The sequence below is a fragment of the Botrytis sinoallii genome, assembly GCF_014898435.1.
Source record: "Botrytis sinoallii strain Bc 23 chromosome Unknown BSIN_026, whole genome shotgun sequence".
Classification (NCBI taxonomy): Eukaryota; Fungi; Ascomycota; class Leotiomycetes; order Helotiales; family Sclerotiniaceae; genus Botrytis; species Botrytis sinoallii.
The window spans coordinates 481,633-499,067 of record NW_024066053.1 but is presented as its reverse complement, the minus strand read 5'-3'; the positions used below and the strand labels follow the sequence as shown (position 1 = coordinate 499,067).

The 17,435-nt window shown below is 42.3% G+C and overlaps 3 protein-coding genes across 3 annotated transcripts; 2 read left to right on the top strand and 1 right to left on the bottom strand.

Annotated features, from left to right (window-relative positions):
- The first annotated feature begins 961 nt into the window (after positions 1 to 961).
- Positions 962 to 6,231, top strand: EAF02_010647 (uncharacterized protein). The gene is made up of 8 exons (XM_038906695.1): positions 962 to 1,856; positions 1,916 to 2,014; positions 2,064 to 2,206; positions 2,253 to 2,662; positions 2,880 to 4,814; positions 4,863 to 5,552; positions 5,599 to 5,717; positions 5,769 to 6,231. Exons 1-8 carry the CDS (start codon positions 1,661 to 1,663, stop codon positions 5,981 to 5,983), a joined length of 3,807 nt encoding a protein of 1,268 aa, XP_038753565.1. The 5' UTR covers positions 962 to 1,660; the 3' UTR covers positions 5,984 to 6,231.
- A 2,557-nt stretch (positions 6,232 to 8,788) lies between these two features.
- On the top strand, positions 8,789 to 10,428 carry EAF02_010646 (uncharacterized protein; the record flags this gene model as incomplete). The annotated part of the gene is made up of 3 exons (XM_038906694.1): positions 8,789 to 9,693; positions 9,746 to 10,280; positions 10,333 to 10,428. 3 exons carry the CDS (start codon positions 8,789 to 8,791, stop codon positions 10,426 to 10,428), a joined length of 1,536 nt encoding a protein of 511 aa, XP_038753564.1.
- A 4,364-nt stretch (positions 10,429 to 14,792) lies between these two features.
- Positions 14,793 to 17,018, bottom strand: EAF02_010645 (uncharacterized protein; the record flags this gene model as incomplete). The annotated part of the gene is made up of 5 exons (XM_038906693.1): positions 14,793 to 15,667; positions 15,720 to 16,333; positions 16,422 to 16,749; positions 16,853 to 16,890; positions 16,981 to 17,018. 5 exons carry the CDS (start codon positions 17,016 to 17,018, stop codon positions 14,793 to 14,795), a joined length of 1,893 nt encoding a protein of 630 aa, XP_038753563.1.
- Positions 17,019 to 17,435: the final 417 nt, after the last annotated feature.

Here is a 17,435-nt window from a genome sequence, read left to right as displayed (position 1 = left end):
AGATCTGGGTTTATTGAAAGATCACGTGTTTTTCATTTTATGTCTGCGTCGGACATCCATGTTAGGTTTATTAGTATATGAATAATTTATCATGCTACGCTTCATCTGGTAATCTTCTTAACTATCGAGGCGCACATCATATATACTAAAAGGACTGGGGCACGCCCCTTGCCTCAAACATACCTGATTTGCGAATCGAGAGAGATCTATAAGTCACGTGAAACGAGGGGCAGCCTCATTATTATGTCATCTTCTAATCATGTAGCTGCTTCTAGAGAAGAACCTCACTTGTTACTGTCCGCACCACAACAACCTCGTCCACATCCAGGAGCACACGAATTCGAGCCATCATTGATTGTACCGTATTACTGGCCTCTGGAGGCTTCTTCTGCTTTTACATCCTCTCGATACTCACAGGCTTGAATATCCGTTGAACTGCCGGCCAGTCACCTGGTATATGGCGAACAAGGGGCTTGATTACATTGGACACACTGGAACCGCATCCACCCACTTTATCAATGCATGATTTCAAGTTTTTCTCAGCTAATAATGCAATAACCCTGGTCAGCAGCAGTCGGTCATACTTACTGTACGAGGCTCGAGCTACAGGTTCCAAACAAGGGTGGTGAAATTGGTGGGGTCTTTGATGCTTGTTGAATGCTTACAGGTTTTTAATCTTATCAGATGCAAATTTTCCATCTAATCTGATCCGCAGAAACCGATCTTCGGAGCAAATGGAGTACCAATATTGAATCTGCTTTCATGTACGAGTGTAGATCTTACTTGACAATATCTTCAAAAACTGGCACTACTCCATATTATCTCAAGCGTTGCAGCTAATCATGACATACGACATTTCTAGCCAGTGCTAAAGTTACGACCCATTTGCTGATCAAGCCGATGGCTTCACACTATTAGAATCTGAGCCAAAAAGAGCCAAAGTTGGGAAAAGCCATTTTCGGATGCAATGGAATCCGGAACTCTTTCAAAGTGCTCTTTTTGGAATCAGTGGAATGTCACTGAACATGTCAAATCAATATCAGTCTTGGGATTTATCATGCTAGGTAAATCATGAGATGATGCTTAGATTCTATGCTATCTTGGTGGCGAATTATGTATTGTCCATTGACTTGTGCGACTTTTGCTGCTTTCATTGCATACCTTGCGATCTTGGTATATTTTATATTTCATATTTTTAATCCTCCATGATTTGTGGATTCTACCTCAGGGGAAACAACTCCTTTAGTAAGATTGAGGCTAAATAATGATGCGAAGTTTTCAATGCCGATGCAATCAACTTTTTTCCATACTCCATTTCCTTCTTCTCTTAGCAGAATCATCTCAGTGGCAAAGGTAGTCCCTTTACTTCATCAACCACTTTTGTTTTATAGTGATCACGACAATATTACTCGGCTATCACTTGACGTCGTTGTTGCTCATTATCTCTTCGCTGATTCGATCATCACACGTTCTAACCAAAATTGAATTTCTGGGTACGCAAACCAGCAGATGAATCTCATATGAAGACATCTACGGTGTATGTGATAGAAACAAGGCGGTCTCGACTTAGGGAGAATTAGGATACTTCTGCCGCTTCGGGCTTTGGCCGCTGCACAATCGTCATTTTTGGGGAGATATAACCTGCATATACCATCTTTAAATGACGGAGACTATGTCCCGAAGCACAGAAGATGGGAGCAATGCCAACAATGCCAACCTAGTCAAACGATCGTGGATCTCACTCAGATCAGGAGGGCGTGGATCCTCTTATGTCGCTCTTTTCAGACCTTTGGACGACCTTCAGTCTCGGTTCATCTTATTTTGTGGATTACTATTTGCAATCGCTGCTGGGGCACGTCAGTATATCTTCATTGTCTGTGTAGTTCAATTCTGACGAAACTTTTCGGTATCACAGCTCTTCCTATAATCGGTATCATATTTGCGCGCATCATTGATGTCTTTCCGCCTTCCGAGGAGGAAGTTGTTTCCCGAGTCTATCAATTGGTTGCTGTTGGTTAGAGTTTAAATCTTTCAAAATCTCAAAGCAATTGCTAACCATACAGCGTGCGCATATTTCATAGTAACATGGGGCTGGGCATTTTGCTGGGGAATCGTTGGCGATAGAGTATCGCGAGGTTTACGGATACAGATGGTCGACAGAGCTTTGGGACTTGATCAGACATACTATGAGACTCAATGTCCAGATGTAAGACCACGTATCCGGTAAGAAGACTAAAGTTAACCATTTCAAGATTACCAGTCGTCTGACTGTAGACGCACAAACAGTCCAAGCTGGTACAGCTGAGAAAGTGGGCCTATTTCTGCAATCTTGCAGTTATTTTATTGTAGCATTCATAGTAGGGTTTGTTCTCAACGCTCGTCTCACCGGGATTCTTTTTGCTGCGGTAATTCCCTCTATGACACTGGTTGTTGTCATTGGTACCACCACATTGAATAAATACGCCAAGGCCGCGGCAGAGAGTAATACAATCGCAAACTCAATTGCTGAAGGGGCTGTGAAGGCAGTACAAGTGGTTCAAGCTTTTGATGCCTTTGATGCTTTAACAAATTCTCATCACAATAATCTAGTTATTGCAATGAGATACGGGGCAAAAAAGGCTGTGACGGGTGCACTGATGCTTGGCAGTGTATTTTTTATTGCGTAGGTTATGCTATTTTTAGCCCCATTTTCATGGCTTCCAATGGTCCGCACTGCAGTCTGATAATCACAAGGTTTCAATTTTGAGTCTCGTTAGAAGTTTCGACTAGTTTGAAAGGGCGAATTCACTCTGAATATTTTACCGCTTTCGAATATTTGAAGCCATATTCAGTTTGGACTGTCGGAATCTTATCTGTTTTACAATGCTAACAATATAAAGGTTTTCAGCAAATGCTTTAGCATTTTGGCAAGGCTCCAAGATAATCAACTCAGGCTCGTCTGGCAGCGCAGGAACTGTGTATGCCATTGTCTTTCTAATACTTGACGCTTCATTTGTGATCGGAGCAGCAGGCCCATTTGTTCAATCCTTCGCAAACGCCGCTTCCGCCGGGCAGCGAATATTCAGTCTTATAGACTATCCCAGCATACCAATCGATGTATACTCCGAAGAAGGAATTAGCTGTGATAGCGAGACACTAGATACAGGAGGAAGCATTACATTTGACGATGTCAGCTTTTCTTATCCAGCACGCCCACTCGAAACCGTTTTGGATTCAGTCAATATAGAAATTAGAACTGGAACTTCTGTAGGCATTGTAGGCGCATCTGGAAGTGGCAAATCCACCATCACTTCGCTTCTCTTCAGACTTTATGACCCATTACAGGGCTCTGTTCGAGTTAACGGCCACGCAATACCTGAATACAATTTAGCTAGTCTCCGCGAGAATATGGCCTTGGTTGACCAAGATCCAGCAGTCTTTTCGGGAACCATTTATGATAATATCAGATATGGCTACAAAGGAATTGCTCTGGAAGAGGAGCAGATGAGAGAGAAGTGCATAGATGCTGCGAAGGCTTCCGATGCTTGGCAATTCATTGAACTGCTACCAGATGGATTGGATACTTGGCTTGGTGAGCCATCCGGTACGAGGCTTTCTGGTGGTCAGAAACAGCGACTATGCCTTGCTAGGGCCTTAGTTGGTGACCCTCCTCTCTTGATACTAGATGAAGCTACTAGTGCACTTGATACGATCAGCGAAGCGGCTATCTTGAGCTCTCTTGCAATAGCAAGATCCTCGAGTAAGCGGACTACCGTAATGGTCGCTCATCGTCTTGCATCAGTGAAAGCTGCTGATAATATCATCGTTATGGGCAAAGGTCTAGTTCTTGAACAGGGAAGTCACGATTTCCTAACGTCAAAGCCTGAGGGTGCTTATCGTCAATTGATCGAAGCACAAAGACTAAATTCTTCTCACAAAAGCCAACACGTTGAATCCTTCGAACTTCCAACCATCGAAAAACCATCCACCTCATCTGACGGGTTTTCTGATCATGAGAATGATTCTGTACAAGACTCACCTGAAGAGAGTGCTTCTAAATTTTCAAAATCTCTCGGATCGTTTGCAATAATTCGGCGCTGTTTTGCTTTAACAAAATCTGAGATTCCCTTTGCTCTACTTGCATTTGTGGCTTGTGCTGCAACGGGAGGTCTGGTAATTGGCGAATCCATTATCTTCGGTAACTTGGTTTCTTTACTCAGCGGCTCTGTCTCGTCTTCTCAGGTAGATTTTTTCTGTTTAATGTTCTTCATTGTTGCAATCGTTGCACTTCTCGGCTACACAACTTCCGGGTCCTGCTTTGGAATTGTTTCCGAAACCTTAATCATGAGAACTCGAGATCTATCCCTCCGAACCATATTAAGACAAGATATGGAATGGTTTTCAATGTCAGGCCGATCTACTTCTGCCCTTATCTCTGTTATGAACATGGATTCCGGCCACTTGAGTGGACTTTCGGGTGTAATCATCGGAACTATGATATCCGGTTTTGTCTCGGTCGTCGGTGGGGCTATCTTAGCACATGCTGTGGCTTGGAAAATCGCGATTGTTCTTTTGGGTACTTCGCCAGTGATTCTCCTTGCGGGATACTTTCGGATACGCGTATTAGCTCAAATAGAGGCAAAGAACCAAGCAGCATATGTCGACGCTTCCGCATTTGCAACTGAGGCTTGTGGGGCAATTCGCACCATTTCTGCACTCGGAATAGAACGAGAAACTTCATCGAAGTTCAAGGCCGCAGTCAACAAACATCGAAAGCAGACTTCTAGGAACACGGCGCTTGGCAATATACTTCTTGCATTTGCGCTAGCAATCACGTAAGTATCCTCGTTGTGTAGCGAGGCAAATGGCTAATCAGCTTACAGATATTTCATATATGCTCTTGCTTATTGGTGGGGAGCCAAGCAAGTGAGAGAGGGCTATTATTCATCTCGTCAATTTTTTATTGTTCTCCCCGCTATACTTTATTCGGCTCAAGCCGCAGGCCAATTATTCAGTCTAGCACCAGATATTGGGAGGGCAAAGGGCGCCGCATCTCGAGTCTTTAAATTGCACGATGAGAAACCAACTATTGACCTTACTAACGACTCGGCCCCTGCGACTAATTCTCCAGACGGTACCTTGAATGACACTTCTCCCATTCCTTCTGGTACAATCGAGTTTAGAAATGTTGGTCTCGCTTACAAATCTCGCGCCGATAATCCCATATTCACCAACCTGAACTTTACCGTACAAGCTGGCGAGACGGTTGCTTTAGTAGGAAAATCAGGAGCTGGAAAAACATCAACCATCTCATTAATAGAGCGATTCTACGATCCAACATCTGGTGCAATTCTTCTTGATGGCCTAGATATCCGGGAAGTTCCTGTGTCTCAACATCGAGCTCGACTCAGTCTCGTATCTCAAGATCCTGATTTGTTTTCGGGTAGTGTGGCGTTCAATGTTGGGTTAGGGGTTCGGCCAGGTCATACTGCGACAATGGAGGAAATCACAGCTGCTTGTAAAGCTGTCGGGATTCATGACTTTATCAACGGGTTACCCGATGGTTATGAGACGTATGTATATTCTTTTCAGACTTCACAAGGTTGCTAACAATTTCAGACAATGCGGTATAAATGGTTCTCAACTGTCTGGGGGGCAGAAGCAACGAGTTGCAATAGCCCGAGCATATATTCGCGACCCAGAGATTCTGTTGCTTGATGAAGCCACTTCAGCTCTTGGTAAAGGACTTTATTTTGTTGGCCAAGAGATCAAACACTAACATACTACAGACTCGCATTCTGAAGCTCAGATACAAGAAGCAATCAAAACTGTCTCTCGTAAACGAACTACGATCATGATTGCACATCGTCTTACCAGTGTACAAAATGCGGATCGCATCTTAGTTTTCGATTGTGGCAAAATAGTGGAAGAAGGGAAGCACGAGCAATTGATGAATGGTGGCGGTATCTATGAAGAAATGATCAGAGCGCAGGATTTGGGTTGATGTGAGTTATGTTGTTCATTTTACTTCTATAGCATAGCGTTGGATATGCTTTTCATATCCAATTGTACAATACTATGATTCCGTTACCATGGATAGGTGGAAATTTAAGCGGTGGTACAGAACATGGCATGAATCAGGGACAGCTGACACGACGTTTATTTAACCCTCAACGACTTATAGATAAGAAGATAATGCAGGAGTCGAAACGTCAAGACACGGATTTAGTATAGATTTGCATTTATTTATATACCAATCGTTAGTGAATCAGTGCTCGTGTCTCCTTCCGACCAGGCAAACAAACTTGTTCACATATTATTGAATCTCGTATAGTCGTAACAATCCTTATCCCGCATCGTCTATTCCAACACGAGTTACACAACAATATGATGCCATGTTTTCGATATCTCCAAATTATCCACACCAATCATTACACCGCCGCTGATACCTCCCAAGGTCGGCACTTCGGTACAAACGTTAATAATATAATGCAGGGCTCTAATCCACTTCACAAATTGGCCATTCCTTTTTGCCATCTGATTCTCCGGTACCGAGTAGATTTGGTTTTCCTTACGTGGTGACCCCACTGCATCATTTCTCCCTTTGAGGTTACGCATCTCAAGTCGAGCCCAACCTGCATCATCCCACATTACGAAATCTAGGACGACAGAAGTTCTTTCCACTTTCATCCATATCGAGTTAAAGCCCTGGAAAATCTTAGTTATCCAGAGCGAGCAAGGTTTCCCATCGCTTCGGACATGCCTATTTGAATCTAGGAGATCTGCATGGTGACTATATAAGCTGCATCTCACTCTTTTAGTATCATTTACCAGAGGCCGGAAAAAGTAGAGATCAACAGGGATTATGATTATCTTTTTCATCTGATAAAAAATTTTCATCGCTAGTTCCTGAAATTGGCCAGTTAGATTGAATGCAGTGGAGCATCTAGTTGGAGCAAAGGATCTGATAACGAGTACGAAACAATGTGGACCGATGTCGGTGAGTGGAGAATGAAAGGGATTCTTCAAGAAAGTTTCAACGTGTTGAAAAAGTATGTATCACTGTACCATTGCTCCGTAGCTCGAACCTTGGTATGTATCTATTGAGCTTTTTTCAACCCTTTCCCTCCTTCCCTCCCCTGCTCCGCATTTATCCGTCATGCCTTTACAAATTTCGGGACGGATCTGATAATTTCTCTTGGCAACTAAGTGGAGAAAATACAAAAGTTGTCTCCGAGGTGAATTGTTCATTAGTTTGTCCTCTTAACGAAAAAGTCATGTCGCCATCTACTACTGGAAGAAGCTACTACGAGCACCCCGCACACACGTTCACATGCTACATACGACCTTTTCATGCCGGAAGAATGTAAGCGCGTGGTGACAGAGAGGTCACTGACAGCTTGTTGGAGACTGGAGTAGCTTTAGTGGATATTTACCGGTAGGATTACTCGAGTATCCATAGCTACGATCTATCCATTCACACAACTCTAGCGACGCAATCGAGAAGACTAACCTATAATATCAAGAAGTAAAAGACATCTACAATGTAGCATTCAAAGAGGGAAGCATGTCCGATGTGCATATCAAGAAAATCAGACGATGTACATATCATATCATGTCAAAAATCGGCCAAGTCAGTCCATTCTACTCATACTTCGTGCACAAATCTACCTTCCATATCCTCGTTGACACCATTCATATTCGCCATCCCTACAACATCATTCTCGTCATCCATGAATGATCTTTGGCTGCCCCATAATAAACAGGAAAAGGTCCATGTCTGGAATCAAAATACACATATGCTAACCTGCCACTATACCTATCAATGACAATGAGAAATCTTGGCATACATGTTCTGTGATTTTATTGTTGATGTCCCCCATGTTCTTGCTCAGGTAACTGAATTAATGGTTCGAGATTCTATTACACAATACTTCAGATATATCCCATTTGCATTTTTCTATTGACTGAGAGATACATACATCCTTCACAATAAGTATCTGGACTCTTCTTTCTTTTGAGTCAGTTCTGTCATCTACTTTTACCAGTTAGGCTTTATTGTTCACCCTTTTCCCTCTGCATTATCGAGATCACATATCGAACCATTTCTTGATTTTATTTTTAAATCGGTCGACCGTCTGTTTATTCGACAATAATTCAAAGCCTCCCTCCTTCAACTACAATTATCCTTTTAGATATTCCAAATAAGTCCTCCTACCTTAAACATTACTCTTATCTTGGTCATTCCGTCATCGATATACACTTTATCAATTATCGACCATCTTGGGCTGTACAAATTAGTTCAATTCGTCAATCAACCAATTGAACTTCTTAACCGACATACTCCTTCCCCCAAAACACCACCAAACGCAGTTACCGCCAAACCAGTGGTACTTTCTAATACTTACGGCTTTGTACCAATCCGTTACAGCTTTAAGACTATCGGACGCACGGCAAGTTCACACTTGTATTCAACGGCAGTTACACGAGGCTTCGAAGGAATATCGAGTCTCCAATCAGAATCCTCGGATTGCAAAGCAGATTTTTGTGGTAGAGGTATCATTGTATCTCTTGGGAAAGTACATTTTTTGGTATCTGGAGTAGCATTATTTAAGAGAAAAAGAATATTCTTTCGGTGTTGGTTTTTTGGTCAATACCAATCGTTGAGGAGATCTGAATAAAAGCATATTCGGATTACTCTCGGAAGTTTTGGAAAATCAACATTCATATAAAATCACTTGATCAGTAGTTTTGATCACGTTACATTCATATACAATCTTACAGTTGTCCTCGAATCGAAAATAGAAAAATGGCTCCTTCAGCAATCAGCACGGGTAACTCGCCCGAGGGACTTCGTCCAGTTGCCATCAATGGCGAGAAACTCATGTCTTCTCTGAAGATGAACAACCTCTCCCTCTCCCCAGAAGAAATTCTTACCAGCAACTCCTCAACCGAAACCCTCGACTTAATCTGTGTCGGGTTCGGCCCAGCCTCCCTTGCCATTGCCATCGCTCTCCACGACGCTTACTCCAAATCCTCATTACCCCCACCAAAGGTTCTTTTCCTCGAGAAGCAATCCGAGTTCGCATGGCACGCCGGTATGCAAATCCCCGGTGCTCGCATGCAAATCTCATTCTTGAAAGATTTGGCTACACCCCGTGATCCCCGATCCAAGTTTACCTTTATCAACTATTTGCATTCCAAGGGACGCTTGAATACCTTTATCAATTTGAGCACGTTCTTACCTTCTCGTATGGAATACGAGGATTACTTGCGTTGGTGCGCTAGCCATTTTGAGAAGCAAGGTTGTGTGAAATATGGTGCAAATGTAGAGTCAGTTGTTCCTTCATCGCCTTCGGCTGAAGATGGAAAGATCCCTGGCTTTACTATTTCTTCTTCCTCGTCTTCCGGGGAGACAGTCACCCACGCAGCGAAGAATGTTGTCATTGCTGTTGGTGGAAAGGCTATTATTCCTCCTGTTTTGCAAAATAAGCCATGTGTATTGCACTCCTCGCTATACGCTACTAGCATTGGAAAGATTGAGAAGTTGCAAAAGGAGACTAGAAAGCCATTGAGGTTTGCGGTTATTGGTAGTGGACAAAGTGCTGCGGAAATCTACAATGATTTATGGGAACGTTTTGGAGAGGAGACCGGTGTGACTGTTAAGTTGATTGTTAAGGGTCAGAGTTTGAGACCTAGTGATGATAGTCCTTTGTAAGTTTTCTTCCTTTCCCGTCATCAATAGATATAAAACTAAGACTCGCAGTGTAAACGAAATTTTCGACCCCGACCGCGTAACCCCTCACTACAACCGTCCCTCCAACCTCCGTGCCGCGGGTATTGTCCTTGACCGCGCCACAAACTATGGCGTTGTCCGTCTCGAGCTCCTCGAGCATCTCTATGACAAACTCTACATTCAACGTATCAAGTGCGAGCGCACTGGTGCTACTCCCCGGGCAGCTATCGTTGTAAACAGAAGAGTAATCACAGCTACACCTTCTCCTTCTAATGATTCTTTGAGACTGAAGATTGTTACGGAGGAGGGGGCTGAAAAGGAAGAAGAGGAGTTGGATGTTGATTATATTTTCACTGCTACTGGTTATAGAAGAGATGCACATGTTGAGATTCTCCGAGGGTGCGAGGAACTTGCCACAGGCGAGGGGAGTGATGTTAAGGGAGAAAATGGACCAGTAAAGGGCAAGTGGGGAGTAACCAGAGATTATAGAGTTAAGGTAGTAGATGGAAAGGTACAAAATGGTGCAGGACTCTGGCTGCAGGGTTGCAATGAGTCGACGCACGGAGTAAGTTTCTTTCCTCCCCTAGAAATACGAATAAATACTAACAGAACCCCAGTTATCCGATTCCCTCCTTTCTATTCTCGCCATCAGAGGTGGAGAATTAGTACAGAGCATGTTCGGCGAACAACTTGCTCAAGAAGCAAAGAACTAAATCTGTTACGCTTTCTTTGTCATTCAAGATACCACAGTATGCTGAAGCGCAGCGGATAATTCTCACATAGATCATTACCGGTGCTCAGAATAAGTTGCTGTTTGTGTTTATACATATTATTTTCTCGGGCGGTGGTATTATCAGTGGAGGGGTAGAAGATAAAAGTGAATCATGTATATAGGACTGGAGTTTGGATTTGTGGATTGGAAACTATGTTTATACCTCTTGATATATTTTGTCTTGTTTTATGATGAATGTCCCGCTTGAACAGATAGTGAGATTGTGGATATTTGCAGAACTTCTATAATGGGACTTGTCCACGTGGTTATGAGATGAGACCATGGGTATTTCAACAACAAGGTTGAGATAACTGGTAACTAGTATTTACTTTTTGACCATAGTGACATGAAGCCGCTGAGAGTCTGTTGAAAGTAAATATATCAATGTCTAGGGTTTCACGACGTATTGCCATGGCTTGAGATTACAAGATAAAACAATTCCACTTCATACCATGCATCTTGAAACCCTCTGCACGCTTGTTTCTGGTCGGTCTATTGGTGACTTTTCGTTCCACATCCGTCATCACGTCAACATCTCAATGATATCGAAATCCATGGTTCCTTCTATCAGAAAAACAAATGTATCCATCCATGAGAACCTCTCAGGATGATGGTTCTCTTGTGCCTGTTTCCTAAAGAATTCAGAGATCGGGCTCTCACTCCTGCAGGTACGGTACTGCCTCGAGATCGTCAATATACTTACTATCAGTTCGCTCAGAAGATCAATGTCCCACCCTAAGATACCAACGTGATACCCACCACATTCTTCCCAAGTGTAACGCAGAAATGATCTCCTATACTCCTCTATCAAGCCAAACTCGCCATCTCCCCATTCGAACATCCAGGCTCGATAGATAGTTCTTCGGAAACTAGGTAGCACTTCTAGCGATTTGCTTCTTGCGCAAAATTACAATCGCTAGACAATTTGCTTAACGATGTGTTCAATCATTTGTTATGTTTGGGACTTACTAGGTACTTGAGACGATTATCTTTGCCGACTGTGGTATTGATATATTCGTTTGCGTGTGTGAGAACCTTCTACACTACGGATTCTCTTAGATGTTTACTCAACCTTTCTTTCCAGTTGAATTGGTCCTCAATTTGCCAATTGTCTCCTCACAAAATGCCTTCCTAGTGCTATACAGAATGGGGATCCAGGTCACTGATGCAAATAGCACTTACAGCAGAGCTTTTTTCTTTTTAATAAAGACCACTCAAAATTCTATCTACCTCTGATTCATGATGTCTAGTCCCACAGTATGAAAAGTCTAGCACAACATTTTGGGATACAGTCTAGCTTTTCAGTGAAGATCCATCAAGATCCGTTCAATAACTAAGCAAACTTCAATACTACTTTTCCCGGTGATATTGAACTTGTGAAATTTTGATAGTATCCATCATGCGTATAGATTATTAGAATCGATTTAAGTCGCGTAGCTTTTGAGGTCTCGTATTACGTCTGTGTTATTCATCACGAGTGTTAACACCCAGTGGAGTGGTTTGGTACATCCACTTTATCATTAAAAGAATAAAACGTGTTTTCGATGACTTAGCAAGAATAGATCTTACTCCGTTATCGACTTTCAGTCCAGGATATGATATTTCCTTTCGTGGTTGTGATCAAGTACAACCACTCGTCTACAGTTATCAATCTAATTCCACACACTTCACATATTTCACACCTCCCACACCTCACACCCCTCTGCCTAACATTCCCCAATCTCCAAAATCCCAAACCTTGACAAACAGAATATCCATAGCAATCCTCTCAATCATCCACATCCTCGGCATCCACGCAATGTTCATCGCCATATACCAAAACGGCTATGTATCCGCATTGCTCCACCTCTACAACCAAGGACCCTATGTCCTTCCCGGCTCCAACAATCCCATTCTTACACAGTTCTGCGGGATTACTCCCATAGACAAATTGCTCACACTTGCTGGCGTCATGTTTGCGAATATTACAGATGGTTCTGCTCCTCAGCTTTCTCTGTATGCGTTTCAGTTTACCAGACAGCTTGTTTCTGTGATCACTATTATCATGGTTGAAAGTGTGAGAGAGGGGAATCGAGGAACCGTCTTTGCTTTGTGCGTTTAATTTTCTGTTTTGAGTGATGACATCCATCTGATCAGATATGGTCTAACTACCTAGTTGATAGTTTTCTTCCTTGGGGACTCGCGATGCAAATTTTGGGATATGGATTCATCATGCCGATTTATTGTTGTATTCATCTCGCTTCTTCTCATACCACTGCTGCAGGTGGTAAGAATAGGACTAGAGAAATCACAATTCGGAAAACAACTGCCTTGGCAACATTACCAGTATCTATATGTATCGGATACATTATCCCATCGATATTGATATCTTTACCCTTCCGCTCGACAGTCATCAAACAGTGCTTTGGGGGTCTTTGGCGGGGTTTCCTGCTTGGATTTCTACATGTCAACTTCTTTTCGGAATCACGTATCCCCAATTCATTTTCCAACCCCAAAATCGTGCGCTTCATCCTCTAATATCTTCACTACCTAAGAACTAAAGTAAAAATACTCATCTGCGCTCACCAACCCCAATTCAACAAACCAATCTCCTCCACCAAACTTACAATTTCACACTCATAGTATCCACATTTTGTCATCTGCTCCCTCTCACACTCATAACCTGCAACTATCTCTTCCCCCTTTTCTTCTCTCCCCCCCCATCATTCCCTCTTAACATTCACTCGAGTCTTCATCCCTCCACCTTTTTGGCCACAGAGACAGATGGGATCCATGGCAATGGCAATCCATCACTTCTTGCAATATGATCAATATATCGGATCGAGCGCCGCGTTGATATGGGCTATGGCTTTTAATATCAAGTCAAGAGAACCTGTTACATGGAGAGAGGTTAGCGAGTTATGGATTTGGAGTTTGGGGATTAGTGTTTTTGCGGGACCGGGAGGAGCGGTGGTGTGGCTTTTGAGGGAGACGGATTTGAGGGTTAGTTTGGGAGGGGGGAAGTAGGGTATGTAAATGGAAATGGAAATGGAAATGGAAGTGAGATTCCACTAGATTATAGTGTAAACGTGAAATCGACACCGAATGGAGTTATTTCTAGGATTTCACTCAGGGTTCTCTTCACGATGTTTCTCGCTTGCTAAATACCCGTTTATATAAAAACACGACGCATATATCCAATCTTACGATCGAATATCTTCCTAATCTATCAGACTCCTTGGGCTGGAATTGGGTTTATTGTAGTACCTATTTATGTGAAATATTAAATTCAATCCCAACCCTTAGGAATTAAGTAATCTTACAAGAGAATCCTCAGATAGAATGCTAGAGTGTCTTTTAGAGACCCTCGTCAAACAGATTCATGTATAACCCCCCCTAAAACTCCCAATCCCAATCCCAATCCCAATCCCAATCCCAATCCCAATCCCAATCCCAATCCCAATCCCAATCCCACTTTCACATATACCATACTGAGAATCACAATTTTGCCATAACAAATAAAAACCCCGATGTGTGCACACATGGGATGAGTCTGATTTAGGAATACAGAACACAGAACACAGCACACAGAATAATAAAAAAATACATCCATACCCACCCATCACCTCACCTCACCTCCCACAAACAACCACACAAATCACAAAATACAAAATACAAATCCGCTCAAGCTCCATATACCTACCTAGCTAGCTACTCAGATCACAAACAAGAAGTAATATCGCTCGCGATCAGTTGTTCGGGAGATTTTCTCTCAGCTTCTTGATATGGATAAATAATAATCATTAGTATTAGCTAGGTATATTAATTTAGTGAGGAAACCTCAATAGATGAATGTAATACATAAAATATCATATGAAAAAATATGCGGGCTTTTCTCGATGTTCTTGAAGATGCTAGGTACTTGCCAATACGCATCATGTCTTGAGTAGAATTGTATACTAATAAATCAACCTCTTTACATCGTAATAATCAAATCCATATAGATATAAGCAAACAAGCAAACAAGCCAAGAAGCAAATACACAGCCATGAAAATCTTACAATGCTAAAATTTCATATTGGTATCAATAAAAAGGTCATTAAATACACCGCCTGCTTTTCCACCTATAATCGCCCAGCCCAGTAATGCCTTCAATTCCACTTCCCACTTTCCATTCCTTACTACTATTTCCATTCATTACCAAGAATGATCCGCCATCTCTCCCCTTAAGCAATTTTCTCATTCACAAACAACGATGACATTTCGTATTCCTCTGCAGCCAATAACCCCTTTATACCGCACTGTCCCTGATTATAACTACTTCGTCTACTTCTTCTTGCCCTTCCCTTTACCGCTTCCACCTTCCCTCTCTCCCACCAACTTCAATAGCAACTCCTTGAGTTCTCCAACTTCCTTCCTCAACTCTCTTACTTCACAAGTCGCCTCATCACTCTCCACATTTGGTACAACGCCCTTGACTCTCTTTTCCCAGCCCTCTCCTTCGAAATCCACTTCACCATTCAATTGTTCCCACTCCTCCACTGTATCATCATCATCATCACCTCTCTGTCTATTTCCCTTGACTCTTACGGCGCTTCTTTGTTCAAACCAAGCTGCTATTAACAGCAATGGAGAATAGATGACTGCCATAACATAATCATTAAGTTTAGCATATTGTTTCCTTGGCATCCACCATTCGCAAGGAAGAATGAGGAAGAAGATTTCAATCAGATTAGTTGGTGCGATGAAGACATTCTCATCTGGGGCTCTGACGAATTGCATGGTCTTCTGAGAGAAGAGTGCCATATATTCATCAATGGCATTATCCGTAATATCCTCATAAGCAGAGTTGTAAAGCGCAATGAGAATATTGAGAAGAACTACCATGATAAGGAATGTGAAGATATAATAAAGGATAATTCCGAAAGGTGGAGCGAAGTTGTCAAAACCGGAGAAATCTGGTGATTGCATGACAGCGTTGGCCATTGCTTGAAGGATGAATGTAGCGGAGTCGACATTAGAATCGGCCATGTCCATACCGATGAATGCTTGTAAGAAACCAATGATGATGACGAATAAAAGGGCGAAGAAGATGAGAGATTCTTTCATCATTACTTTGATAACGACAAGCATAGCTCCAAAGAAGCGAATGGAATCGAGGTAAAGTAATAATCTCATCCAGAACATTGGTGCAGAGAAAGCTATAAATGTTAGTAATTTTCAGCCATTGAACAAAGTGTAAACTAAACATACCCAAGAAGTTATAACTAAGCTCATTGAACTTTCCTCTCTTCCCATCATCATCTTGCAGCGGGTGACCAAGAGCAATAATTCTCGTAATCAAACTTGTCGTTAGAAGGGCATAAAGAATCACATTGAAGACATTCCAGAATCCAATATAATATCTTCCAACCTTCCAAAATTTGCTGGCTTCATCACATATGAAACCAGCTGTGAAGATGTAAAGGATGATTTCCACAATATCCAAATCTCCACTTGGATTGACTGTGTTAATAGCACCCGTATACAAAGCCAAATAGATTAATGAGAAGATAATCTGAGTAGCGTTTTGGTATATGGGTGCGCGCATGCGATCTGGATCAACGTGAGTCCAGTAATATGTATTGTCCTTTTTCTTATAGTCGACGAATTGAGAAGGATCGTTCTCATCTTGTACGAGCCATCCTCTCCAGAGATAATTGACGCATTTCTGATATCCCGAAGAACCGGTAACACGTAGAGCATGGAGATCTACTGCTCTTTCGATGACATTCGCAGGTGCAGTTTGCTCTCCATCGACCAATACCGAATATCTTTTCAACAACACATTTTGTAAAAGATAATCTTGATCTTCTTCCGTTTCGATTCTAGTCATATGTCAGTCTCTTACTTCCCTCAATCACTTCCTATTCCGATTCCGATTCCGAATACAAAACATAGAAGTTGAAGACTCACAATTGTTTCGCAATAACCTCACAAGCCACCGCTCTCACATTATGTAAATCCGCATCCCAAAGTTCCAACATTGCCTGTTTCTTGAACCATCTCTTACAGACCAACAATGCATATACTACACAAGCACCATAATCTTTTCCTCCTGCCTCCTTTGCGGCTGCAATAACCTTCCTAGTTACGATTTTCGAATGTGCGCATACGATATTTGCTTCTTCGAGTTCGCATGGTACAGCTTCTTCAATGAGGTAGCGGAGACGAAGGGCAGTTTTAGTTACTTCAAGAGGAGGAATTGCGCTGGGTAGTTCATCGTCGCGATAGGAAGGAAGAACTGAGAGATGTTAGTTGATGGTTTTTGTGAGCTGTAACTTGTACAAATGCGCAATTCGTTATGCGACTCGAGGGAATACAAGCAAAAGAGAAGAAAGACTTACGACGACGAGCCTCATCGCGCCAAAGATGTTGATCTGCGCTATTCATCAGAGTATCAGTATCAATTGCGTTATCCACACCATTGATAGCTCATTCCTCCAAGCTATCATATATCGCGGGGTTCACCAACCTTCCATCCAAACCAAAGAGCTTTCTCCATTGAACCATTTTGCATGCAATGAATTGCAATAGCTCCCGTCTCAATTGCTATTTCCTTTCCCAGAATGACAACCCAATGGCGTCAAAACAATTTGCTTCGAGAGGAAAATGACTTATCGCATTGATGTGTTTACTCGGAAGTTGTTGGTTTTGCCAATTCGCGTTCTGTGCCATGTGCATCCACTTCCAAGATTTGCTTTCTATCAAGCCTATTTGGATTTCTTTACTTGGCAGATAGGCGGTGGATAGCACCTGCTCAGTGAGCCGAGCCGGGTGAGCTTAAGTTTTATGACGTCCAGTGGTGCCAGCAAGAGAGTGGGTGAAAAGGCATTTTATTGATTGGCAGTACGATATGAAGCGATAAACTTGAGAATACAGACTTTGAAAATTTGAAGATATACTTTTGCTTATTGTCTTGGACAGCGA

Coding starts and splice junctions, on each gene's coding strand:
- EAF02_010647 (XM_038906695.1), top strand. CDS start 1,661: ATGACGGAGACTATGTCCCGAAGCACAGAAGATGGGAGCAATGCCAAC. Junction 2,015..2,063: donor CTATCAATTGGTTGCTGTTG/GTTAGAGTTTAA, acceptor CTAACCATACAG/CGTGCGCATATTTCATAGTA. Junction 5,553..5,598: donor TTACCCGATGGTTATGAGAC/GTATGTATATTC, acceptor TAACAATTTCAG/ACAATGCGGTATAAATGGTT.